The sequence below is a fragment of the Mus musculus genome, chromosome 2, assembly GCF_000001635.26.
Source record: "Mus musculus strain C57BL/6J chromosome 2, GRCm38.p6 C57BL/6J".
Taxonomy (NCBI): domain Eukaryota; kingdom Metazoa; phylum Chordata; class Mammalia; order Rodentia; family Muridae; genus Mus; species Mus musculus.
In genome coordinates, this window is record NC_000068.7 from 118610495 (window position 1) to 118637073 (window position 26579).

General features: G+C 43.1%; 1 protein-coding gene across 2 annotated transcripts in view; it reads left to right on the forward strand.

The window, feature by feature from the left end:
* Bub1b (BUB1B, mitotic checkpoint serine/threonine kinase) overlaps positions 1–26579 on the forward strand; it is a 43391-nt gene that overhangs the window by 12293 nt on the left and 4519 nt on the right. Inside the window, exons 6-20 of one of the 2 annotated variants that reach the window (XM_006498622.3) lie at positions 2081–2247; positions 4437–4651; positions 4950–5041; positions 7212–7441; positions 11641–11753; positions 12573–12691; positions 13787–13836; positions 15529–15586; positions 16359–16467; positions 19409–19671; positions 20451–20584; positions 21265–21405; positions 21917–22017; positions 24634–24783; positions 26206–26348. In XM_006498622.3, coding sequence (XP_006498685.1) covers positions 2081–2247; positions 4437–4651; positions 4950–5041; positions 7212–7441; positions 11641–11753; positions 12573–12691; positions 13787–13836; positions 15529–15586; positions 16359–16467; positions 19409–19671; positions 20451–20584; positions 21265–21405; positions 21917–22017; positions 24634–24783; positions 26206–26348 — 2085 coding nt within the window. The remainder of the gene's footprint in view (positions 1–2080; positions 2248–4436; positions 4652–4949; positions 5042–7211; positions 7442–11640; positions 11754–12572; positions 12692–13786; positions 13837–15528; positions 15587–16358; positions 16468–19408; positions 19672–20450; positions 20585–21264; positions 21406–21916; positions 22018–24633; positions 24784–26205; positions 26349–26579) is intronic. The other variant, NM_009773.3, reaches the window with a different exon arrangement.

A 26579-nucleotide genomic window follows, 5' to 3' on the forward strand; every position in this document is an offset into this window, starting at 1 on the left:
TCTTATGTATAATAATAAATAAATCTTAGAAGAAAAAATTCCTCTTCTGACTAAGACATGGTGGCGCACACCTTTGATCCCAGCACTTGGGAGGAGGCAAGTCCATCTGTGAGTTTGTGCCCAGCCAGGGCTGTTACACAGAGAAACCCTGTCTCAAAACAAAAGAAATAAAAAGAATTTTTTTATATGTTCTGAATATAACATATATATGATTTGTAAGTCTATTTCTCCTGGATTAAGTAGTTTTTATTTAAAAAAAAATTAAAGTATTAGGAAATGGAACTATGGCCTCATTCATTATTCTTTTAACTATCTTATAGAATAAAAATTTTCACATTTGAAAAGTTCTATTGTATGAATTAAGCTTTTTGTGTTTCTGTCTAGTCTATCTTCTATAGTCTCTAGCACAACATGGCGGCTTTTTCTAGAGGATCAGAGGATCTGATACCCTCCTCTGGCTTCCACAGGCACCAGGCACACGTATGGTACACAGATGTAAATGCAGGCAAAATACCAGACACATAAAATTAAAAGAATTGGTTTTTATCTGATGAATCATAGTTATAATGGCTATTTTAAAATCTCATCAATGTCTGGATAATCTTGATATTGGTATTTGTTACTTGTTTTTTTTTCCTTTGAGAATTAGTCATCTTTTTTTTTTTTAATATGTGTCAAGGGATTACGAATTACTTCCAGGGCATTCATTCTGATAGTGTGCTTGATCCTCCTCTCTGGAGAGTGAGTGATGTTGTCTCGGTAACTGAGTTCCGGATGTCTCAAATTCTTTCTCACTTTCCAGCAATGGTTAATCTATTGTCGGCTGAGCTTTAAGACCTTTGGGATGCTGTTTTCGTTTGTCTCCTACATGTGCTGCTTGGCTTATGGAGACTTGGGCAGAGGATTATGTCATAGTTCAGTTCTCAAAGTCTTTCTATGTCTGTAGCTCAGTAGTGAGCCGAGAGGAGGGAGTTAAGAGTTCCTAGTCTTCAGCATATGTATGGCATGCCAATATTCTAGTAGTTCTGGCCCTCGGAATACCATTCCCACTCCGTAGGCCAGAAAGGTAGGGTTTCTCAAGGAGTTGAAAGTTTCCCAAATTCCCGTCTCTGGAGGTCAAAACTATAAGAGAAAACAGGACACAGGATGTGCACTCTGACCCTCTGCAGCTCACGGAGGATGTGTGCACCCCGATCCTGCAGCTTGCTTGCGTTGTTAACCTCCCAGAGTCATGGCTTTCTCTTTTTATGTGACTAGAGTTTTAAGTTTAAGTGGTTGGAAAAGAGAGAGGTGGAAGTGACTGTGATGTGCCCTACTTGGCACCTACAATCTATTCTTTGTTTTTTCGATACTTTAAAGTTGTAGCAGCAACAGCATAGAAGTTTAGTTTTCACGTTTCTGCCAGCTGTGCTAAAGTAAAATGTCATGTGTGTAAACTCATTTCATTTGGGTAAGAAAATCTGCGTGTTGGGGAGGGGTAGATGCGGCAGGATTCTAACAATTGGTTGGCCAGGCTGAAGGGTATTTGGGGACTCATTTACTCTTGACACAACTCTGCACATTTTGTTTTCAGATACATAATAAAAAGTTGTTGAGAAACTGTGGGTTTCACCAAGTTTCTAGTCTTAGCTGGTCCTCAGATCAACCTGGTGATGATTTTTAGAGTCTCTTCAATTGGTCACTTGTCAATTTTAAGGGACTCTAGTCAGGATGTCCTTATGTCATAAGCTTGCCTCCTGATTCCTAGAGAATTAAGTTTTCTTGAAATAGTTCTACATTTTTTTCTCATTTGTTCTTACTGTTAGCATTAACAAGTTAGAAATGTAAAACCTGGGCTGGTGAGATGGCTCAGTGGGTAAGAGCACCCGACTGCTCTTCCGAAGGTCCAGAGTTCAAATCCCAGCAACCACATGGTGGCTCACAACCATCCGTAACAAGATCTGACTCCCTCTTCTGGTGTGTCTGAAGACAGCTACAGTATATTTACATACAATAAATAAATAAATCTTTAAAAAAAAAAAAAAAAAAAAAAAGAAATGTAAAACCTGGTGAGAACTGGTTGTCCTTTGTCTTGCTGTAGACAGTTCCAGTCTCGAGTGTCGCGACAAGCTTTCTTGGCCCTTGGGAATGAAGAGGAGGAGGCTTTGGAGCCTTCTGAACCACAGAGAAGCTCGCTAGCTGAGCTGAAGAGCAGAGGGAAGAAGATGGCCAGAGCGCCCATCAGCCGTGTCGGAGGTGCTCTGAAAGGTGGGTGAGCTTGTCAGATGTCATTTTGGAGAGCCTGTGGTCTCTTGAGGTGGCAAATGATGTAAGAAGCAGCACATAAATGCACATAAATGCATGTGTGGATGCTGCCTGGTTTCCTGAATCCTAGGTAGCAAAAGGGAAAGCCAAAAGAGAGCTATTATCATAGGGTGTAGGAAGGCCAGAGGCATAGTCTTTACGTTGTGACTGAGAATGAGGCTGATACTGGAGATGTGACATTTTCAAATGTAGTTGAAAGATGTGAAAAATGATCAGTATTGTCAAAATAAAGCTTGAGTGTGCTAACTCCTTAGAGGAGTAGGTAATACCATTTCAGCTGTTTAGCACCAGAAATGTTTACTCTTGTACACCCAAGAGATGGTAAGCAATGTGTCTTTCTCTTTTATTGAGTCAGGGTTTCATGTAGTTTAAGTTGGCTTCAAACTTGCTGTATGTTGCAGTCTGGCCTTGAACTCCTGATCCTTCTGCTTCCCCATCCAAGTGCTAGGATTATTGGCAGTGCCCCACATCTGGCACAAACTTTCCCCCCTCTTTTTAATTAACAGTGACTTTTTAACATTGTCCAGAAAGTACAGAGGAAAATAAGCTTTTGTTACCTGAATTTATGACAGTCGGACATGTTAACCAAACTGGTTTCCCTTACCCCTTTACTGGTATCATTTTAACAGCAATCAAAATGTGGATTGGAAAGCCTAGAATTGGGGTGTAGGGAGTGTGTGCTGTCAGAGGCTATTCCATGATGTCGATCACAGTAAAGCTTGAAACCGCTCTCACAGTAGAAGGTCCCCTAGTAAGTGGGCTGGTTCTGGGGTTTTGGTTCTAGTACATCAAGTAAGATAAAATAGAAACCTGAAAAATACTTAGGGTAGCTCCTGATAAAACTAGACAGTGTGCTGGTTGTGGTGGTCCATGCTGTTGACCCAGCACTCGGGAGGCAGAGGCAGGCGCATCCCTTGAGTTCCAGGCCAGCCTGGTCTGTAGCGTAAGTGCCAGGGCAGCCAGGGCTACGCAGAGAAACCCTGCCTCAAAAACAAAACAAAAACCCAAAAAAACCAAAAACCAAAACAACCCAAAATACACCTGAAAATTAACCAGCCAAAGGACATGACAGTAGGCAGTGCTACAATGACGATTGAAAAAGGTTGTAAGGCTTTTTAAGTTATGAGAGGATGCCTGACGTGTGGTAGTGGACTGCTTTCATATAATGCTTGGAGACAGAGGCAGGCAGATCTGAGTTTGAAGCTAGCCATCACTATATAGCAAGACTCTGTCTCAAAAACAAAGACATAAAATCTGAAGTACAGGTCGGAGAGAAGGCTCAGGAACTGGAAAGTGCTCAGTGGTTAAGCGCACTTGTTATTCTTACAAAGAGCCCGAGTTGTGTTCTCAGCATTCATATCAGGCAGATGACAGCCGTACGTAACTCCAGCTACAGGTGACCCATACCTCTCACCTCCATGGGCACCTATGTTCATATGCATATACTCACATGCAGACACACCCTTACACAAAATTAGAAATAGTGAAGATAAGTCTTTTTTTTAAACATTTATTTGTTTATTCATTTATTATATGTAAGTACACTGTAGCACCAGATGAGGGCATCAGATCTCATTACTGATGGTTGTGAGCCACCATGTGGTTGCTGAGATTTGAACTCGGGACCTTGGGAAGAACAGTCGGTGCTCTTAACCACTGAGCCATCTCTCCAGTCTGTGAAGATAAATCTTAAAGAGAAGACTGAAGTGTTAGGACAAAGGGAAAAGTAAAGAAAACGTATAAAAATGTTACTAGTTGAATCACTGAGAACTTATTACTATTTCTTACTAAGATTTATTTATTTTTAGTGATTAGTATGTTTGTGGGTCTGTGTATAGATATGTGCATGTGAGTGCAGGTGCCCCTGGAGGCCAGAGGAGGGCTTCTGGGATTTCAAGAGTTGTGAGCCACTCCATGTGGGTGCTGGGAGCTCAGCTCAGGCCTTCTGCAAGAACAGTATGTGCTCTGAGCTACCTCTCTGCCTTAAGGTTTAAAAAAAAACAAAAAAACTTTTAAATCTCATTGCGAGGAGGTATCCCTCTTAATTCAGAGCAGAGAGTGTGTATCTTATATGGCATCTATGTTAATAATTAAAGCTTTTACATGACATTGTCATCACCTTTCTCTCCTAGCTCCAGGTCAGAGCAGAGGGTTCCTAAATGCAGTTCCCCAGCCAGTACACGGTAATCGCAGGATCACCGTTTTTGATGAAAATGCCGATACCGCGTCTAGAACGGAGTTATCTAAGCCTGTAGCCCAGCCATGGATGGCACCCCCTGTGCCCAGGGCCAAAGAGAACGAACTTCAGCCAGGCCCATGGAGCACAGACAGGCCGGCGGGACGCAGGGTGAGGACTCAGGGGATCTGCCAGTCTGATTTGGAGTTGGTTGGTCTCTTGGTTTGTTCTTGTTTGAGTTGCTTGCTTTGTGTGTTTGATATGGGCTCTCACTATTTAGCTTAGTCTAGCCTTGAACTTGCTGGGCAGCCCAGGCTGGCCTTCAACTCTCCATGCTCCTGCTTCAGCTTTCCTTGTGCTAGCATTATACTTGTGCACCACCCCGCCTGGCTGTGTTCTAACACTGCTTAACTCCTAGACTATTTAGAGGTTGTCTGCATACATTTTAACTTTTTTTCTCCATTCTTAGCCTCATGACAATCCAGCCTCTGTGACGTCGATTCCCAGCGTGCTTCCCAGCTTTACGCCGTACGTGGAAGAGAGCGCCCAGCAGACAGTCATGTGAGTGCTTCCAGATCATGTGCAGAGGAGAGGGCGCTAAGGATGCCTGAGAGTCCCAGCGCATCTCGGAGGGAGTGACGCCAGATATACCTGTGTCTCCTTTGTACTTGTTGTCTATGCTAGTGAACTTAGGGTTCTGGTGCTCTTGCTGTAGCAGAAATAGCCGCTGAGATAGATCCACGCGAGAAATGCCGCTTTGTTACTGACAGTATCTATCACACAGTGGAGTTTTAGTCTTACCCCGTTTTTCTCTTCTGGGTGTCTCTTTTCTCCATAATCCTTGACACTTTTTTTTTTCTTTTGGTTTTTCAAGACAGGGTTTCTCTGTGTAACCCTGGCTGTCCTGGAACTCACTTTGTAAACCAGGCTGGCCTCGAACTCAGAAATCCGCCTGCCTCTGCCTCCCAAGTGCTGGGATTAAAGGCGTGCGCCACCACTGCCCAGCAATCCTTGACACTTTAAAAGAATTTTTTTTCTAGATTTAATAATATGTATGAGCGTCTTGCCTGCATGTGTGCATGTGTGTGCTACACATGCATGTCTGGTGTCAGAAAGCAGTCAGAAGAGAGCATTGAATTCTCTGGGACGCGATTTACAAACATTTGTGAGCTACAGTGTGGGTGCTGGGAATTCAGTCCTCTGGAGGAACAAGAGCTTTCAACTGCTGAGCCAGCTCTTCAGCCCCTAATATTCTTGTTATAAGAAGAGTTAGGCAAAATGGTAGATAAATAATCACTCCATGCTTTAATCTTTAAAGATTGTGAGTTCTAATGCTAGGTTCAATTCTGTTTCAATATAAGAATTTCCTCATAGCTAGTATGTGTATTTTAATTTTTTTTTTATGATAAAGTTCCTGTGTAGACCATGCTAGCCTTGAACTCAGATTCCTATGTCTCTGCCTCCCAAGTGCTGGGATTAAAGTCACATAATACAATATACTTTTAGCTTCATAGCTAATTTGTAACTCACACTATGTGATAGGCATCATAGGAATGCAAATTGAGTACAATTTTGATCAAAAATATTGTCTAAGCATAAAACACAGGAAGCCATTAGAAAGAACCTTTATAGAATTGATATTAAGCTTTATGTCAATTTCATTTTTAAATTTAAATTTATTTGGTTTTTTTTGTTTGTTTGTTTGTTTGAGACAGGTTTCACTATATACAATGGCTGTCCTGGAACTTACTTTGTAGACCAGGCTGGCCTTGAACTCACCGAGATCCACCTGCCTTTGCCTCCCTAAACCACTCTGGCTCCTTTTTGAAAAATTTGTTTGTGTGTGTGTGTGTGTGTGTGTGTGTGTGTGTGTGTGTGTGTGTGTGTGGTGTATATGGTGTGTATGGTGTGGGTGTGTATGGGGTGTATGTATGTGTGTATGTATGGGATGTGTGTGGATGTGTATGTATGGGATGTGTGTGTGTAGGGGGTGTGTGTGTGTAGGGGGTGTGTGTGTATGGGTGTGTGTAGGGGTGTGTGTGTGTAGGGGGTGTGTGTGTGTAGGGGGTGTGTGTGTGTAGGGTGTGTGTGTGTGTAGGGGGTGTGTGTATGGGGTGTGTGTGTATGGGGTGTGTGTGTATGGGGTGTGTGGATGAGCATGCTCTAGTGCACATGTGGAGGGCAGAGACCTCTGACGCTGGGATTATGCTCAAGCCCCCATGCCCAGTCAGGTGGTTTTTCTTAGTGACTTGTAGTTGCTCTTCATGTTAAGAGAATCATTCTTTGCTGGAGTTCTCCAGCCTAACTGTGTTAAGCAGTTCCCAGTCACTGTCACAAATGCCTGAAGCAACCAGCTCCTAAACAGAAAGGGTTACTGTGGCTCAGGTTTAAGAGGTTTTAGTATGTGGTCATGTGGGCTGGATGACCTAACTTGCTACTGATTCTCTTCAAAGCACGGTGGCCCTCAGAACTCACACCTCCCACCCTAGTGTTGGGGACCAAACTCTGCCTTGATGTAGGCCAGGGCCTCACCACTGAGCTCTAGAGCATGATCTCTGTGCTGCTTGTGAGTTAATCGTAGCCCCGTTTGAACTCTCTCTTTGCTTGTTTTTGTTTGGGGAACAAATCACATGTCTTCCTGCTGCTGGTGTTGTCCATCTGTTTGGGCAAAATAACTAAGAAGTAACGCACGTTGGCTTTTGATTGAGTGGTAATTATTTCCTTTCCTTAGGACACCATGCAAGATTGAGCCTAGTATCAACCATGTTCTCAGCACCAGGAAGCCAGGGAGAGAAGAAGGAGACCCCTTGCAGAGAGTTCAGAGTCATCAGCAAGGCTGTGAGGAGAAGAAGGAGAAGATGATGTACTGTAAGGAGAAGATCTATGCCGGAGTTGGGGAGTTCTCCTTTGAGGAGATCCGAGCTGAAGTGTTCCGAAAGAAGCTGAAAGAACGAAGGGAAGGTATGGGACTTGTTAGAAGAAATAACTGCAAGTCTGAGAGGTTGCCTCCCTTATTGTACCTTCGTGTGCTGGTGTTTCTATTGCTTGTGTAGCTTCCACCACCACACCCCCACACCTCCACCCCGTGTGTGTGTGTGTGTGTGTGTGTGTGTGTGTGTGTGTGTGTGTGTGTGTGTGTGTGTGTGCTGAATTGTTATTGCTGCCTCCTATAAAACGTTTTTCTTGAGAAAACAGCCTGCGCTCAAGAGTAAGAGAAGAGGTGCTCTGACTATAGGAGCACCCATTGCACAACAGAGGCAGTGTGTGCGTCAGCTGCACTCCTCCTTAAGTACCTTCCTGGATGCTGCCTGACACACTTGGTCTCAGTTGCTCTCGAAGCTTATTTATATTAACATATTCAGTCATCTCTAAGTGACTTAGAATATTTATTTCTATTATTTTTCAAGTCATTATCTTATTCTGAAATTAAGGGAAGATTTGGAAAGAAAGGAGACCAGAAAGCAGTTCTTGTCCTGGAGCCATGTGTTCTGGTGTTAGAGGCAGCTGATGGAGCAGGAGATACACAGGAGAGGGAATGCTGGAGACTTTAGGGCGTTAGAACAAGAGGGTAAAATACATTTCAAATACTGTATTAGAAAATGGGCCCTCTGTGCCTGTGTGGGAAGAGGACATGGTTGCAAAGCAAGGGGCCAGCTGAGTGAGGCTTTGTTTGTTTGTTTGTTCTGAGACAGTCTTATCTCACTATGTAGACCTGACTGGTCTCAGCCTCCCGAGTGCTGGGATTAAAGGTGTGTACCACTACACAGACTGAGTACTGCCTTTTGAAGTCAGGAACTGGAGGCCTGGAGAGATGTCAGCAGTCAGGAGCATTAGCTGCTCTTACAGAGGACCCAGGGTCACTACCCAGCACACATGTTCACACCCAACATCCTTCTCTGGCCTCTGGGGCATCAAGTACACAGTAGTACACAGTTGTATGCAGGCAAAACACCTGTGCACATAAAGGGTAGAGATAATCTCTTGTGCACTATGTAAAAGCATTACCTGCCAATCAAACACTGATGTTTTTGCCCCTAGCAAAGGCAGAAAGTAGAAGGTGGGACTTCCCGGAAGAAATAGACACTAAGCTGAGGGGTGAAGCTCAGTGACTGTGTGTGTAGACCTGTGTTCAGTTAGTCTCTGGCACAGGAAATACCCCCAAACTCCCAAAGAGCCAAGTTAACAAAGTACCTCGATAAAAATATTTTTCTAAGGAAAATTTCTAGGTCATACCTACTATATAGAAGGTGAAACATTTTATTCACAGAAATCTCTGTGCTGAGGTTCAGTGGGATTTGGGTAGATAAATTCAATTTTGTCTCAAGTTTTCAAGTCTTGCATCTGCAGCTCTGGTTTTCTCCCACAGTTCATTGAAAGACCTGAAGCATCTCATTTGGTAGTTTAGAGTCTGTCTTTCTCGCGGCAGCTATTTGTCTGGAACGGTTCTCCTTCCCTCCAGCTTTTCTCCCCCACTGTTGTAGTAACCTAGGTTCCCATTGTTTTGAAGGGCATTATTATCCCAAAGGTCTTCTCGAGCCATTAGCTCATCATTCTGCTTCCCCAAAGAGCAAACTTCCTATTCTTTTTTTTTTTTTTTTTTTCTAGACAGGGTTTCTCTGTGTAGCCCTGGCTGTCCTGGAACTCACTCTGTAGATCAGGCTGGCCTCGAACTCAGAAATCTGCCTGCCTCTGCCTCCCAAGCGCTGGGACTAAAGGTGTGCGCCACCTCTGCCCGCAAACTTCCTATTCTTTAAAAAAGCAAACAGCAACAACAAACACCTTACTCCTGTTATTCAGGGCAGGGGAGGGCGTGGCATGCACTGTGGGTGGGGGGCAGAAGTCATTACTGTGGAGTTTTCTCTACGGTAACATGGGCTCTGGAGACAACTTAGGTTGTTAGGACTGCATCTTGGAGTGGCAAGGGCTTTTATCCACTGAGCCATCTTTCTGTCCATCTCTTATTCTTCTCCTGTGTATGTGTGTGTTGTAGGGAGGGGGCAGGGTTTGCATTCTTTCTTAGTTACTGTTCTATTTCTGTGAAGAGACACCATGACCAAGGCATTAGTAATTCTTAAAAAGAACATAATGAATTGGAGCTTGCTTACAGTTTCAGAGGTTTAGTCCATTGTCAGGGTGGAGAGCATGGTGGCACTGAGGCAGACATGGTGCTGGAGAAGGAGCTACCTGTCTACATCTGGATCTGCAGGCAACAGGAAGAGAGAGACACAGGGCCTGGCTTGGTCTTTTGAAACCCCAAAGTTCACCCCCTGACTAACATTCAAATATAGGAGCTTTTCAGAGCCATTCTTATTCAAACAAGCACATACACCCCATGCTGTTGGTTGCTCTGGTGCTGTTTGTATTCCGATGTTAATTCTGCCTCCTCAGGTGGGACTTCCCTCCCACCTGCCAGCAGTGGATGGATCCTGTACTCTGGGGATCCCGTGTGAACCTTTTCCTCATTTTATTTGGTCAAATAAAGGCTAGAGCCTGTGATTGGACAGTGGAGGACAAAGGTGGAAGGAGAGAAGGAAGGAGAGGGGAGGACAGAAGAAGGGAAGGAGAAAGAAGATGGAGCAGAACCACATGGCCAGAAGAAACTGCAAGTAGCAAAGGCTCATAGCTGAGGAATGAGCTTGTATAGTGCTAGATCTGCCCAATCTAGGCATATAGTGTATAAATATAATAACTGGATTGTGTGTTTTTTATACGGGCTTATTGGGGTTGGAAATTACTGTTATATACGTGTATGCATATGCATGCACATTTGTGTGACGCTGGGATTTTCCCTCCATCACTTGAGAGCTTGTCTATGACTAGTGTGGCTAGCCAGTTTGCTCTGGGGAATCCCCATCTAAAGTGCAGCTGTCGTGCTTGCATGGCAGGCGCACTCACACCGAGCCATCTTCCCAACCCGACTTCCCAGTCTTCTCATTGCCAGTGTTCTCATAGGTAATCTCTCTGTTCATGGTCGTCAGAGGCCCTTTTGCCAAATCCAGTGCCTGTTTCTTCACAATACCACATGTCTACCTCTCCAACCCCACCTTTTACTGCTTTCCTTCTGAGAAGCTATAAGCAAGCTGGCTTTCCTGGATTGTTCAATACAGTAGTCTTCCTGTATTGACAGACTTCTCCTAAATCTTTATATGACTGATCCCTCATCATTCAGTTTTAGCCTTATCATTGCATTTTATCAAAAAAATCACTGGTTTTTAGTAGATATGACCTACATGGCCTTTTATTTTTTTTTTTTTAAGATTTACTTACTATGTATAGGAGTGCTCTATCTGCATGTACACCTGCATGCCAGAAGAGAGCATCGGATCCCATTACAGATGGTTGTGAGCCACCATGTGGTTGCTGGGGATTGAATCAGGACCTCTGGAAGAGCAGGCGGTGCTCACTGAACCATCACTCCCGCCTCGCTCCGCCCCACCTGCGTATCTTCATCTCCTAAGCATCTCCATAAGTACCCTCCGTTTGGTACTGTTGCTGTTTGACATTTTTGCTATACTAAGTATTGCGCTTCAGGCTTGCACTGTAAATCAAGTGATCTATCACTGGGCTATGTTTGGGGGGTGTTTTGCTTGTTTATTTGTTTAAGAAATCTACTCCTGTAACTAACTTAGTCTGGCCTTGAACTGCTGTGTATCTAGGGATGATATTGACTTTGAATCTTCCTGTCTCTACCTCCCAAGGACCGAGCTTACAGGCATGCATCACTGAGCCTTGTTCTTACAGACCCAGGGTTTCATGCTAGGCAAGCACGCTACCAACTAAGCTGCATTCCATGCCCTGTTGTATAGATACTTTTGGCGTTTCTGAGAAAGTCTTGCTTATAGCCCAAGTTAGCTGAGAACACTAAATGATTCTCTTATTACTTTTTGTGATCCTGACATACTTGGATATTAGCTTCGTATGGCCAAGGACTTGGTATCATTGGGACCTATTTTCCGTTGTACCTGTGCATTGCAGCTGTTCCTCTTTTTCTAGACTAGATACATAAAAGAATAGAGAAGCAGACCTCAAATCGAGGGCGTTCTCCTCCACTGCTCCTTTTCGTTAATATTGATTTGTACGCTGAGGGTATGAGCCTCAGAGGCAGTTTTTACAGGATGAATCGTGAAAAGAAATGGCTCAGCTAATTTCACTGTTTGCAGCCGAGCTGTTGACCAGTGCAAAGAAGAGGGAGGAGATGCAGAAGCAGATCGAAGAGATGGAGAGGAGGCTGAAGGCAATGCAGGCTGTTCAGCAAGAAGGAGCTGGGGGCCAGGTACACGTTCCTTTCATTTATTTATTTATTTTACTGTTTTTTAATACAGAAAACTCAAGCATGCCAGGCTTTGATGTACATACCCAACCTAAAAAAAAAATGGCAGTTTCTTAGTTACTAGTAGCAGGAAAGTAATTTCACAAGTGGCTTTGAATGGGATTTATGGCCTGTGAACTAAGCGATGTAATTCATTGACTTTCCGATTACATTTTTGTTGTTAATGCTGATATTAACTTTCTATTTTAGTCATGGTCCATTAAAATGGGGTTAATTTTTAAAATTCAATATATATTTACCACTGCTCAGTTGAGTACAACAGTACCGAGGTGACGAGGAACCTAAACTATCGCACTGTAACCACAGGCTTTCTACCCAAGTCCAAGTTCCCGAACTAGTGACTCTGAGACTGAGTTATTTATGAATGGATGCCTAGGCCACAAGCTTTGGCTCATTCCTACTAGCTTATAACCCAGTTATCCAGTTTAAACTAGTCTAAGTCCTGCCGTGTGGTTACTTAGCTCTCCTTGGTTCATGTGTCTGTCTCCTCAAGAGTTTGGGGCAAATCTCTTCTTGTGCCTGACTCTATTCTCCTATTGGAACTCCTACCTTCTATTTCCTGCCTTAGCTCATTGGCCAGTCAGCTTTTTATTGATAGGTGATGCTTCCGTACACTACACAAGAGATTCTCTCAATAAGAGACCTTTTGTCTGATGTGGTTGGCAGATGTCTAGGAAGTGGTAAAGTAAATTTTAGCACTGTAACTTAAAAATAGCATTTTCTGTACGGGAGGGACATTTGTCTTATTTATGTTAATATAAGCAGCAAGAAGAGAAGATGCCTACAGAGGACCCAGCCAGATTGCAGATTGCTTCGGGGCCTCAGGAAATGTCGGGAGTTCCTCTGTCCTGTTCCATCTGTCCACTAAGCTCGAATCCTAGGTAAGACCGTTGTGATGGAAGGCAAGGTGCTCACAGATCATAGAACAAACTTGATTCTGGCCACTTGCCATCTCCTTGACCTTTCACAGTCCTGAGTGATGAGTTGTACAAACGTTAACATGAGGTTCCATGCTAAGAGGGAATGTATGCTGCTGCCTTTTCCTTGGTGAAAATAAAAATAAATGTTTGTTGAGCCAACAGTGGTACATGCCTGTAACCCTAGCACTTGGGGGTGGAGGCAGGAGGATCAAGAATTCAAGGCGGAAGCCCAGCCTGGGGTACATGAGTCCCTGTCCCCACCCTCACTCAGAAGTAGACCAGTGGTAGTGCATGTCCCCTACCTGACTCTAGTACTCAGGTGGCCAAGGCAGAGTGATCGGTCAGTCTAATGGTTACAGTCTGGTAAGAGTGTCTCAGAAAAGCAAACTGGGGGTGAGAACACACACCTGAAGCGCACCACATACTTACATGAAGTGTCCTTACCAGCCCCAGTCCAACACTGTGCACATTGGATATATACTAATAAAATCAAAAACTCAAAGTTGGGCATGGTGTGACACACACCTTTAATCCCAGTACTCAGGAGGCAGAGGCAGGCAGATCTCTGAGTTTGATGCCAGCCTGGTCTATAGAGTGAGTTCCAGGACAGCCAGGATTACGTAGAGAAATGCTGTCTTAAAAAAACAAAAATCAAAGCTCAAATAATTACCACACAAAATATCTCCTGCTCACACTGACATGTGCCTTCTGTGGTGCTGTTATTTTTGTCTTGTAAAGCTGGTGGCTTAACTTACTGTAATCTGCTTTAACTGTTCCTGTGTTATCGCATATATTCATAGCATTTTCAGTGTGTAGTGGTTTCCTCTTCAATTGGATGAACAAGAGTGTGTTTAATAGGAAGTCCTCAGACTTTAAAAGCAGTATGGCTGATTGTGAGGCAGCTGCTTTGGGGAGGTAGCAGTTCCAGACCCCTGTCCACCGGCCATGTTAGCTGGAGCCTGCCCTGGACAATGTGAACTTCACTCTAAAACAGAAGGTGGTTCTTGTGGGTATTGAACACTTTTTTTTTTTTCTTTTTAACAAATTTCTTCACAGGGAAATTTCACCTGCTGAGAACATTTTGCAAGAACAGCCTGATTCTAAAGGTAAGTTGTATTTGACAGCATTTTGAGAAATACAACAAATATATTACATAGTAGCAGGAAATGCTTTTCTTAACTATAGTAAAGTAATTATAAGAAGACAGAGCGGACACATACTATTTATTACATGTGATTTGAGAGAATATTTTCATAAGATTTTTCACTTCTTTGAAATACTTAGTTTAGGGCCAGCAGAGTATCCTGACAGGTTAAGGCACTTGTAGAGCCCAAATCACCTGTGTTTTTATCCCCAGAACCCACTGACCTCACACAGTCACTGTGACTACACAAATATGCTGATACTTATGGAAGATAAACAGTTATTTTACTCTGCACTTAGACGAGCATAACAGGAGTACCCAGCAGTCAGCTCTGTGAGGAGAGCAGCTCTTGGGAGGGGAGTGTCGCAAACTAGTTTATATTCAGGTTGGTTTTCTTTTCTGCTAACAATATGCTAAAAGTATTAGGCTTCCCATCTGTTAATCTCAGTTGAAAAAGACTCCACATTTTCCTCTCAGTTTTTTTTTTTTTTTGCATCAGTGATTATTGTTGTCTACAAGTTACTAAAAAAAAAAAAAAAAAAAAAAAAAACCAAAACTATAAGCTATGAAAAATATAAGTAAAAGGAGACCTAAGGGTGGTAAGACGGCTCAGCAGTGATATTAAACAGAAAGTTTTGATGTGCACTAAGATGTTTTAAGTGGTAAAAACATGAATAGCCACTTAAAAGTAGTTTTTGTAAAACATCAACCTAGTGTCCTCTAATTCTAGCCTATAATATCAGAGGGCACAAGCAGGGAGATGCGTGTTCAACAACACGGGGAAGATAGTGGCAAGACCCAGCATGAAGAAATCAAAAATAAATATAACAGTAGAAGATTTATTCTCATATTTATCTATATATTTGTTTATCTGTGTATGTGTGCACTTGCATAGCATGCCACAAGTGACGCTCAGGACAACTTTCCGAAGTCGGTTCCAGGATCAAGCTCAGGTTGTCAGGTTTAGTGACAAAAGCCTCAAAAAAAATCATCAGCCTCAGAAAGCATTTGACTCATCAACAATATACAGATCAAATTATGCATTTCCAATTCAGACACATTTTAAAAATACATTGGAAATGGTTTCTAAAATGTACAACTGGCAGGTATTCAGCGATTGTTAGTTATATAGATATTATGTCTTAAATAATAAAAAGAGCCTTTAAAAAAGCTTAGAAAACATACTGAAACATTTGCAGATAAAATGAAGTGTTCTGGATCAGTGTTGGGTTGGATTTGGGGGTTGGTAGCAAGGCTGGGGAACATAGAAGAATTAAGATCATTCATGGTTGGATAATTATTATGAAATGAACTTTACATTTATATGTCTTTTTCTTATACAAACAAATCTAGGGCTGGAGAGATGGCCTAGTGGTTAGGAGTACATGCTGCTCCAGAGGACCCATGTCTGGTTCCCAGTCATACATTTTGTGACATCTGAACTCACTGATCTGTATATAATATACCCATACACAAGACACATACATACATACATACATACATACATACATACATACATACATACATACATACATACATAATTAAAAATAAAATCATTTTTCAATTGTGGCTTTTCTTTCAAACAGCACAATTAATTACTTTCTCTAGTTTTCTTGAAGAATTAAATACCTCTAAAACTTTTCTCTTTCTATAGGTTCCAGTATGCCTTTCTCCATTTTTGATGAGTCTCTTTCAGACAAAAAGGACAAAAGGTTTGGTTTTATTGTTTTTGTTGGTTTGTTTGTTATAAAGAAATAATATCTTTCTATATACATACACTTTTTAACTTAAAATTTTAGATTTAAAAAAAATTTTAATTACAAAAAAAAGTAATGTGTATGGGTACTTTGCTTGTGTGTATAGCTGTACACAGTTTGTGTGACCAAGGTGGCCAGAAACGGTCGTTGGATCCCCTGGAACTGGAGTCACCAAGCAGCTGTGAGCCTCCGTGTGGGTGCTGGCAGTCGAACTTAGGTCCTCTGCAAGAGCAACCAGTACTTAACACTAAGCCATCTCTCCAGCCCCTTATCCTAGAGCCTTTAAAAGTTTTATTACATATTTTGCATATATATTTATAGTATATATGTATTATATACATATGTGCAAAAAATATACGGTACATGCCAGTCTATACATATGGAAACCAGAGGACAACTTTGTGACTTGCATATCTCTTTCAACCATTGGGTCTCTCAGATACAACTCAAGTTAGCAGGCTTCTACTACAAAGCATTCCTACCCACTAAACCGTGTTGTTCCCCAGTATCTTAGACTTGTGAGTGAGGGTAGCTAGGTGCTTTGGTGTACACATTCAGAGCTGGGAAGAAGGAATTGAGATAGAAGGATCATGAGTTCAAGGCTGACCTGGGATAAATAATACAATTTTATCTCAACAAACAACCAAAAAGAAGCATAAATCAGAAGTTACTGTTATTTCTGTATGCAATAACAGGGAGTGCTAACTGGAATATGTATTTTTCGCAGTCCTGCTACAGGTGGTCCACAGGTTCTCAATGCCCAGAGAAGACCCCTTTCAGTTCTCAAAACTACAGAAGTGGGCACCACAAATGAGGATGTGTCTCCCGATATTTGTGTAAGTTAACATAAATGGACTTAGTGGATTATCTCACTCAGATATCTTAGTAGTTTAGCATTTGGCTGGTTAGATGGCTCAGCAGGTGAAAGTACTGCCTGCCACACCTGATGGCCTGAGATTGGTCCCTGGGCCCCACATGGTGAAATGAGAAAACTGACTCTGACCATTGCATGACTTTCCCTGACACAGACGGACAAGTAAGTGTAATAAAATTAAAACAAACATTAAACGTTCAATAAATGTTGAAATTTGCCTGTTGTAATGGACAGTGGACTTGAGGAGAATCTCAGATTTAAAGTCAGCCTAGGCCGTGCAGTAAGTTTTAGGCTACCTTGAGTACATAGCTAGGTCTTGTTCAAAAGACTTTGATAAACATTAAAATCACTAATGTGAACTAGGCACATAAAAAGATATTCATAATTATATCACCAGGAAAATGCAAATTAGAGCCACAGTGAGATACTACAGGGTACCCGCTGTCAGGCCTGTAATCAGGAGACAGATAATAACAAATGTTTGCAGGCAAAGGTTATAGAAAAATTAGAACCTTCATACATTGCACAAACAGTCTCTTCTGTAAAACACACTGGTCATTCTTTAAAATGTTAAAGCTAGGGGCCCTTAAGAGCACTTGCTCTCCCAGAGGACCAACCTGGGTTTGATTCCCAGCCCTAGTTGGCAGCCTACAAACTGCCCACAGCCCTGTTGTGGCTCTCATGGGTACTGCACTCATGCTAACATACATGTAGGCGAAACATCCATGCACAGAAAATAAAAGCATAAAATAATTACTAGACTGGCGGTGGTGGTGCACACCTTTAATCCCAGTGCTGAGGCAGAAGCAGGTGGATCTCTGAGTTCAAGGCCAGTCTGGCCTACAAAGCAAGTTCCTGGACAGCTAGGGCAATGCAGAGAATCCCTGTCTTGGAAAAAAATTTTTACTAGTTAAATGTAGTTACTAAAAGCCACAGCATATCTCATCCATGACATACCCATGGTAGCTAAACTAATACACAGTTAATATGGAAATATTACTCATGGTAGAGAGAGGAACCTAGATGTGATCAACTAATGCATAAATCAAATACGTATTAGCACAGTGGCCTATCACTTGACGATTCCAAGGAACGAATGATAGACTGACCTGCATTACAGCATGGTCGACCCTCACGGTCAGTAAGTGAAGTCATGTGTCTGCAGAGTACTGCTTTGGAAGTGACTCCCGTGCTCTCCTTGCCTGCTACAGGTAATATCATTTTCTCCTCTCAGAAAGATAAAGTGAAATGTGTGGGTCTGGTGTGATAGAAAGAAACTTACAGGAAATATTTTTCCATTTGCACGAAGTGTCCATAATAAAGCAGTGCAGTTGGGAATTACGGAGAGGACGACCGCAAGGCGCTGGAGTGCATTGTGCTTGCTTGCTTTCTACCAAAAGAGCACACTGGCGTGAACACACTAGAACCCTGAGGTGCACACCACACTGTGAAGTGATGAATTATATCTCAGTCTTTTTTTTTAAGAATTGTTTATTTATTTTATGCATATGAGTACTCTGTAGCTGTCTTCAGACACACCAGAAGAGGGCCTCTGATCCCATTACAGATGGTTGTGAGCCACCATGTGGTTGCTGGGAATTGAACTCAGGACCTCTAGAAGAGCAGCCAGTATCCTTAACCACTGAGCCATCTCTCCAGCCTCCCATATCTAAAAGTCTTAAAGGGCGGGGGAGGGGGGGTGTCACTAATTTGACAGTCTTTTCATACTTGCAATTATTTTTTTCCCGACATACATGTAAAATGCCTGGGTAGCAATGGATATAGACCATTTTTTCTTTCTGTTCTTTTTTTTTTTTTTTTAATTTTTCATGTTTTGTGTTTATGTGTGGGGTGTGCTTGCGTGTGTATGAGGGCAGCTGTGAGTGGCTTTACTCACTGAGCTGGCTCACGCCCCTCATGTTCTTTACCAGTAGAGATTTAGTAACACCCAGGGTAGAAAGACAGGATATAGGCATTCAAATACGGTAAAAAGACCCAAGGCACTGTGTGGCATGGTGGTGCTTTACTGATACTTTGGGAAGGAAAAGTCTGTGCAGACGAGCCCCAGGCATTGCTGGAGGGTGAAGGGGGGTGGCTGGTGGGGGTATGAGAAGCTACAACAACTGCATTTCTTCCTCCACAACCAAGGAAAAGAGCTAAGTCGCTGAAGACAGTGACTTGTTAATAGAGTTCTCTTTTTATTTACCTTCTTGATAAATATTTTCTGATAAAGTACACAGGATTTTATAGCTAGACAGATGTGAATGGCAATGCTATTTTATATCCAAAAATGTAGAATTTCTAATGACTCAGAAGAGCCTAGGAGACTTTTATGACTGAAGGAAGACACACAGGCTCTACTCCAGTTTTATGAGATTTGAATTTCCAGAGAAGGAATCCACACATTATGTTCCCCTTTGTTTTAAATAATTTGGGAAAGTTATTCTGATTCCGCCAGTTCCCCGGTTGCTATGGAGAGCACAGCGATTGAAGAGAGCAAGCAGTACATGTTGTGTTCTGGAGAATACCGCCCAGTGTGCGGTGGACGGCCTAGCCAGGGAGGATGGGCCTTCAGGGAGGTTCTGGGTTCAGCTCCTCAGTGAAGGCTTGAAATTGTCTGGAAGAGGACAGTAAGCTGCCTTTCTATGTGTTGAGCCACACACCCCCTCCAGTATATTTTTTGATGAAGTATAGTTTTCTTTGTTAACAAAATCATTTTCCTCAATTCTGTCCTGTGCTTTTTAAATTGTCTTCAACTTGAGGTCCTGGTTTGTTATTTCTAAATCTCATGTCAATGATCTGATGTCTTAAGTTTAAAAAAAAAATGTGTGCGTGCGTGCATATGTGTGTGTTGTACCGCGTTTGTTGAACTGTTGCAGCTAAAGTGTGTTTGGCTACTTTAGGATGAACTCACAGAACTTGAGCCTCTGAGTGAAGACGCCATCATCACTGGTTTCAGGAACGTCACTCTCTGTCCCAACCCTGAGGACACTTGTGACTTTGCTAGAGCAGCTCGTTTGGCATCTACTCCTTTCCATGAGATACTGTCCTCGAAGGGCATCGCTGCTGATCCCGAGGGACTGTTGCAGGAAGAGGATCTGGATGGGAAGGCCGCCGAGGCTCATCACACTGTTCATCACCAGGCCCTCATCATAAAGAAACTGAGGTGACTGGAGTGTTTCTCTCTTGGTCTGTGTGCTTGTCAATTGCAGTGGCCAGGTATCGGCTCTTACTGTCCATCAGATGCTCAATCAGGGAGTAAGTCTGACCCGGGGACACAGTCGGTGAAGGTTACTGATTGGTTTGGATTTGAGGATTAGAAGAAGTAAATTGTGCTGGTTATGAGACTCAGGTAACGAAGGAAATGGCTCAGCAGGTAAGGGCACTTTCTTGTAGAGGACCTGGGTTTGATTTCCAACACCCACGTGATAACTCTCAACTCTGTGTTCTAGGGTATCCATTGGCCTTTCTGACCTCCACATGTACAGACACATGCATGGTGCACAAAGTTGTGAGCAGAATGCTTACATACATAGAGTAACTAAATCTAAAACAGGTTTAATCTGTTTCTTATTTGGGAAAAAATGAGACCAATAAAAATAAATTCTATTACAAGATGAGTTCAGTATAAAATTTATAATTTAAAAATGTATAAAGTTGGACTCTAAACAGATAGCTAGTGGCTAAAAGCATTGGCTGCTCTGGTGGAGGTCCCGGGCTCAGTTCTTAGCACCTACAGTGGTACCTCCCAACCCTCTGAACTCTATTTCCAGGGATTTGACATCATCTTCTGGCTCTGGGTGCTATCCCTACACTGGGGTACTAACATGCATGCAGGCAAAACACATGTAAAAGCAAATAGATCTTTATTAAGAGGATATATAAAGTTCTGACAGAAGTTGGAGTATACTGTCCTGAGGATGGCTTCACTCTTGTTTCTTGCAGCCCAATTATTGAAGAGAGCCGTGAGGCCACCCACTCATCTGGCTTCTCCAGGTCTTCTTCCTCAGCTCCCAGTACATCCTCCATCAAAGGCTTTCAGCTTCTGGAAAAGCTGGAGCTGACTAATGACGGGGCAGGTAGAGTGTTCCAGCCAACAGCAAGCTTCCGAGTCTGCTCAGTGGCCGTTTAGTCCCTCCGCAGGCTGACCCTGCCCCAGTTGTACTATTTCCCAAATAAACCAGCACTAATTCAACGTATTTCATATGCCCAAAGCAAATGAATGTGGTCAGGTTAGCAGTGTTGATTTTGTAATGTTGGAGTTCCCTCCCCCCTCACCTGTTTTTTTTTGTTTTGTTTTGTATTGTTTTTCTGAGACAGGGTTTCTCTGTGTAGCCCTGGCTGTCCTGGAACTCACTTATAGACCAGGCTGGCCTCGAACTCAGAAATCCGCCTGCCTCTGCCTCCCAAGTGCTGGGGTTAAAGATATGTGCCACTACTGCCTGGCCCTCGCCCCCTTTCTCTCCGTGTGTGTGTGTGTGTGTGTGTGTGTGTGTGTGTGTGTGTGTGTGTGTGTGTGTGTGTGTGTGTGTATGTGTGTGTTGTGAGAGAGGCAGAGACAGACAGACAGATCATACAAAGGCTATAAAGGGCATCAGATCTCCTAGAGCTGGGGTTATAGGCAGTTGTGAGCTCTGAGACATAAGCCAAACTCAGCTCCTCTGGAAGATGAAGAAGTGCTCTTAACTATCTGTCCAGCCCTTTACTACTGTGTTTTAAACATTAATTTATATATATTTTCAACTTCTTTTCTCCACAGAAGATGCTATTCAGTCACCCTGGTGTTCACAGTATCGCCTACAACTGTTAAAATCCCTACTAGAATTAAGTGCTTTTGCGGAGTTTTCTGTGGAAGACCGACCGATGCCTGTGCTGGAAATAGGGAAGGAGATTGAGTTAGGTAAGTAGTGTGTGTGAGTCCTTGTCCTTTTGCACATACACATAAGTGATTTGAATGCCACAGGCCCTTGAACACTAAGTGCTCCTAGGTTGTAGTAGATAGCATTAGAGAGGTTAACACATTGATAATTCATGCCACAGGAACAATACTACTTCTTCTTTTTTTTTTTTGCCTCTTTTAGTATTTTTCTTAGATTTATGTATTTTACTTACTGTTTTGCCTGCATGTATGTAATGCCTGTTGCATCCCTTTACTGCGTTTACAGATGGTTGTGAGGCGGCATGTGGGTGCTGGGAATTAACCCTGAGTCCTCTACAAGACTGCTAAGTCCTCTTAACTGCCATCTGCCTGGGGCTCCTTTGGATTTTTATATAAATAACTTTGAAGAGTATTTTAGATGCCACTTAATGGCAAAAACACTAGCACTTCTCACACTTAAGCCAGGAGGTAAAGTGTAAGGACCTACATATATTCACAGTGACTTTAAAATGGAACCAAACCTTCTCAACAGGTCCTGAGGATTACGTCATCAAGCAAGAGCACCTAACATGTGACGATTACAGGTTATTCTGGGTGGCACCAAGAAGCTCTGCAGAGCTAACCATGATAAAGGTGAGGTGGGCCCTTTGTGATCTCATCACCTTGTAAGTCAGCAAAGAAGAGATAGTGTGTCCTTGTAGTACTGTAAAACCTAGGACGCCAAAAAGTCAGTCACCGTTCTAGGGCAAGATCAAAGCTAAAAACTGAGGGGTGGCTGTGCACATGCGCTCTCATGTCTAAGCTTACGAGGTATCCTTCCGGCTTTCTCTTTCTGAGGAAACAGGCCCTGGAGTGTGTGGACTGCTCCTCTCGGGACAGGTTGTATTCTAGCCTTCACACATATACCTTGAAATCTCAGTTCTCCATCACTGTGGGGAAACCTCAGTTTGTTTTTCTTATATTGGAACCTGGACACCCTTTCCCTCCCGTTTCTTCCTTGGTTTAATTCCTCTTATTTTGGAAAAGTACACCCTTTAGTGCCTTTCTGAGGAACTGAAAGCAAAGGGTCTTTAAACCCTCTGGGTCTGAAAATTCCTTATTCTCTGTCTTTTCATTATCGGTAGCATGACTGGATACAGAATTCTTTATTTTTTTTTTAGAATTCTAAAGCCTTATTTTATAACTGTGCTTGGTTTTGTTTGTTTTCTTACTGTTATCTGGTTGACTGGTTTCTTGGTGTATTTTCCCGCACAGTTTTAGAACCTGAATATAGACATTACTTAGGCAAACGCAGCACCACCGAGGCGTGTCCTCAGCTCCTCACCTTGCCTTTGAAGTCTTTGCCATCCTGATGTTTGTTTGGTTTTTGTTTTTGTTTTTAAGCTCAGCAGAGCAATTTTGTTTGCAAGAGGATGTGCTGCTCGACCCCAAAGCACGCACACCCCGTCACAGATGCTCTCTGGGCGTTAGTGGCGATGTGGTGACTGTGTCTTTTCTCGGCTGGTTGGGGTCCAGCCTCATAGTCTTTAGCTTTTGGCTAGTGTACGAAGGGACGAAGGAAAGGGGGTCAGGAGTCAGCCACTGTGCAGTCAGGCTCTACAAGTGCAGTGGGGCTTTTGTGCGAACAGAAGTTTACTCTGGTGAGCGTCCGTCATCTTGGTGGTGTAAGATAAAGGTCATTATGTAGGCCTGGTTGGCTTCAAACCAGTAATCCTCCTGTCTCTGCCTCCTGCATAATTGGATTACAGGCATGTGTCACCAGGGCCAGCTGTCATTATAATTCTAGTGGCTTTGTGTGAAATCTCCCCTTATCTTTAGATCCTGGAAGTCTTGTTGTGGTGTAAGAGTCCCACACTGTGATGTAAGTCTGTTATCATCCAAGTGCTAGGCACACGTCAGTACACATCTCAGTCTGGGGTCCTTTCAGGCGTGACATTTTCTATGAGGAAAAGATGTTTCTTTCAATTTTCTGCTTTCTCAATTTGTAATTTCTCATATTAGTGCATTCATTTTCCTGTACAATTATTTCTTTGTTTAGGATTTATTTGTGTTTGTGTGTATAGATCAGAGGACAGTTTGTGGTTCTTAGTTCTCTCCCATCATATGGGCTGGTGAAAAACACCTTTGCCCACTGAGTCATCACACCAATAGTGGGTGGCTCACAACCACCTGTGACTGCAGCTCCCGGCGATCTGAGGCCTGAATTCTGAGGGAACCTGAATTGGATGTCCTTACCCACCCACAGACAAGCAAAAGAAAACGCAAAATCTTTTTATTCCTCCTCCAGCCACCGCTGCTGCTGCTCTTTTCCTTTAGTGCAGTTGTCTCTTGGTAGCTGCAGGTGACTGCACTTGAAGCTCCCCTCCCTGTGCGGGACACCCACACCGAAGGCCCTCTAGTCTTTTCTGTAACTGACAGTCATTGCAGATGACGCACAGACCGTTCCCATGCTTTAAATCACTGTCATGTTACTTACAGCACTGACATAATGCACGTGCTGTGTGACTTACCGGATGTTGCCCTGCACCCTGTCTCCGTTATGCCCATCGACCAAGTCCTGCACTGTACGACCTGCAGGCTCACACTCTTATCACCACAGCCTATCCTTTTTATAGGTTTTTACATTTCGTGCGAAGAGGAAATATTTTTTATTTTGCTGAGATATTAATGAAGTTTTAAATTGTTTTCTTGGGTTAGCAAGGTGGCCAAGTGGATGAAGGTGCTTTTCCACCAGCCTGTCAGCCTGAGTTCAGTCCCGGAAACGGGCAGGGAAAAACGTCGTCAGTCCTGTCACCTTCATACCCCTGCCACGACACACGCACACAGTAAATGTCCTGTCACCTTCATACCCCTGCCACGACACACACACACAGTAAATGTCCTGTCACCTTCATACCCCTGCCACAACATATGCACACACACACACACACACACACACACGCACACACACACACACAAAGTAAATGTCTTTATTTTTCCTTTCTGCCTTTTCCTCCTGGGACCCAGAGGTCTCACCTGTACCACCCACCCAGCAACAATTAGCTCCCAGCCTTCTCTACTGACAAATCAAGAACCAATTAGAGAACTAGACCATAGTATCAGCACCTCCCCTTACAGTACTGTAGAGAGAGTTCTAGGCCATCCAGGGCTACATTGTGAGATCTTGTCTCCAACAGTGCTTCCAATCTGCCAGCCTAATCAATCCGCATGTTCTAATTGCCCTTCCATTTTAAATATTCTGTCTTACAGGCATCATCTCAGCCTATCCCGTGGGATTTTTATATCAACCTCAAGTTGAAGGAGCGTCTGAATGAGGACTATGACCAGCTTTGCAGCTGCTGTCAGTACCAAGATGGCCATGTTGTTTGGTACCAGTATATAAACTGCTCCACCCTTCAGGTTTGTGATACTACTGCACACACTCCATCTATGCTAGGCATTTCATCCAGCGCTGCAGAGATGGCTTGACACTGGCTGCCAGGTCCAATGGCCTGAGCGGGATCCCCAGAACCCCAATGGGAATATTGTGACAAGAATTAAACCTGATAAATTGTTCTCTTCTTTCCACTTCCACATCATGGCATGTACACACACACACATAAAAATAAATGTAGTTAAAATTTTAAGATACTTAATACAAAATTCCTTTCAAGCATCTAGAAATAGACCAGCCAGGTGGTGGTGGCGCACACCTTTAATGCCAACACTGGGGAGGCAGAGGCAGGAGGATCTCTGAGTTCAAAGCCAGTCTCCAGAGCAAGTTCCAGGACAGTCAGAGCTACACAAAGAGAAACCTTGTCTCAGGAAAAAAAAACAAGTAGTCTAGTTTTAATGTTTATTTATTTAACACTGTGTGTGTGTGTGTGTGCGCGCGTGTGTGTGTGTGTGTGTGTGTGTGTGTGTGTGTGCGCGCATGTGCGGCATGCATGTGAAGATCTGAGGATAAAGCCAGTCCTTCTGACGCATAGGTTCTAGGGATCCGACTTTAGGCTTGGTAATAAGTGCATAGACCTGGCTGGCTTTGACTTTATGGAAGTTTTTCTACCTCAGGCTTCAGAATGCTGGGATTACAGGTGTGCCTCAACATACCATCTGTAGAGAAAGACAAATTCAAGTAAAATGTAAAAGCATTGATGACTCTTTCCGTAGGTAATGGTTGCTTGCTTGCTTGCTTGGTTTTTAGTGTTGAGGATTGACAAAAGCCCAGTACAGTCTAGGCAGCCATGAGCTGTATCCCTTCTTACACAAGTTGCTTTGATCAGTTACCTATTTGATATATTTTAGCATTTTATCTTTAGAGATGGGGAGGAGGGGGCAGGGAGGAGAAATGAATGGGTCACCTAACTAGACTAATTATCAATTCATTTAAAGCAAAATAAAATCTTGTCTTTCCTGTACTGCATCCCTTGAAACCTTTGAAAATAGACATATTATATCATTTTATTCTTTGCTGTGTTCAAGTTTTGCTACCAACATAATTTTTAATGTTCTACTTTATGTATACGTGTGTGTGCGCACATGTAGGTGAACATGCACGTGGCTATTAGAGCAGCTTGCAGGAGTCCTTTCTCTCTGTCCACCATACAAATGTCATGGATCAGAAGATTTCCAGCTTGGCAGCAGCATCTTTGCCTTTCCTTCATGCTCTTCCTCCACAGTCTCATAAGTCCTTGTAGCCTTCAGGAGACCTCGGTGTTCAGCTGGAGCGGGGGGCCAGCTGCATTCCAGCGGGAAACAAAAGGAATGCACACAGCAGCGTCACCAGGCACGTACTGTGGATGTGACAGCTGGAGAAATAGTTTTCTCTCTTTCTGTTTCCAGAATCTTCTCCAACACAGCGAATTTGTTACTCATGAAATAATAGTGTTGATTATTTACAACCTCTTGACAATCGTGGAGAAGCTACACAGAGCTGAAATAGTACACGGAGACTTGAGTCCACGGAGTCTGATCCTACGAAACAGGTTGGTTGGTCTTTTTTATTTCCTTCATTTATTTCCTTCAACCAATGGGCTGGCTGCCAAATAATTCTTGTATTTATGCCTTAAAAAGAAAGCATAAGAGAGTGTTTTCTCTGCTTGTATGTCTCTGCACCACGTGCATGCCCAGTACCCACCAAGGACAGAACGAGTCAGCACCTCTGGAACTGGAATGACAGATGGTTGTGAAGCTGCCATGTGCTATAGGTGCTGGGA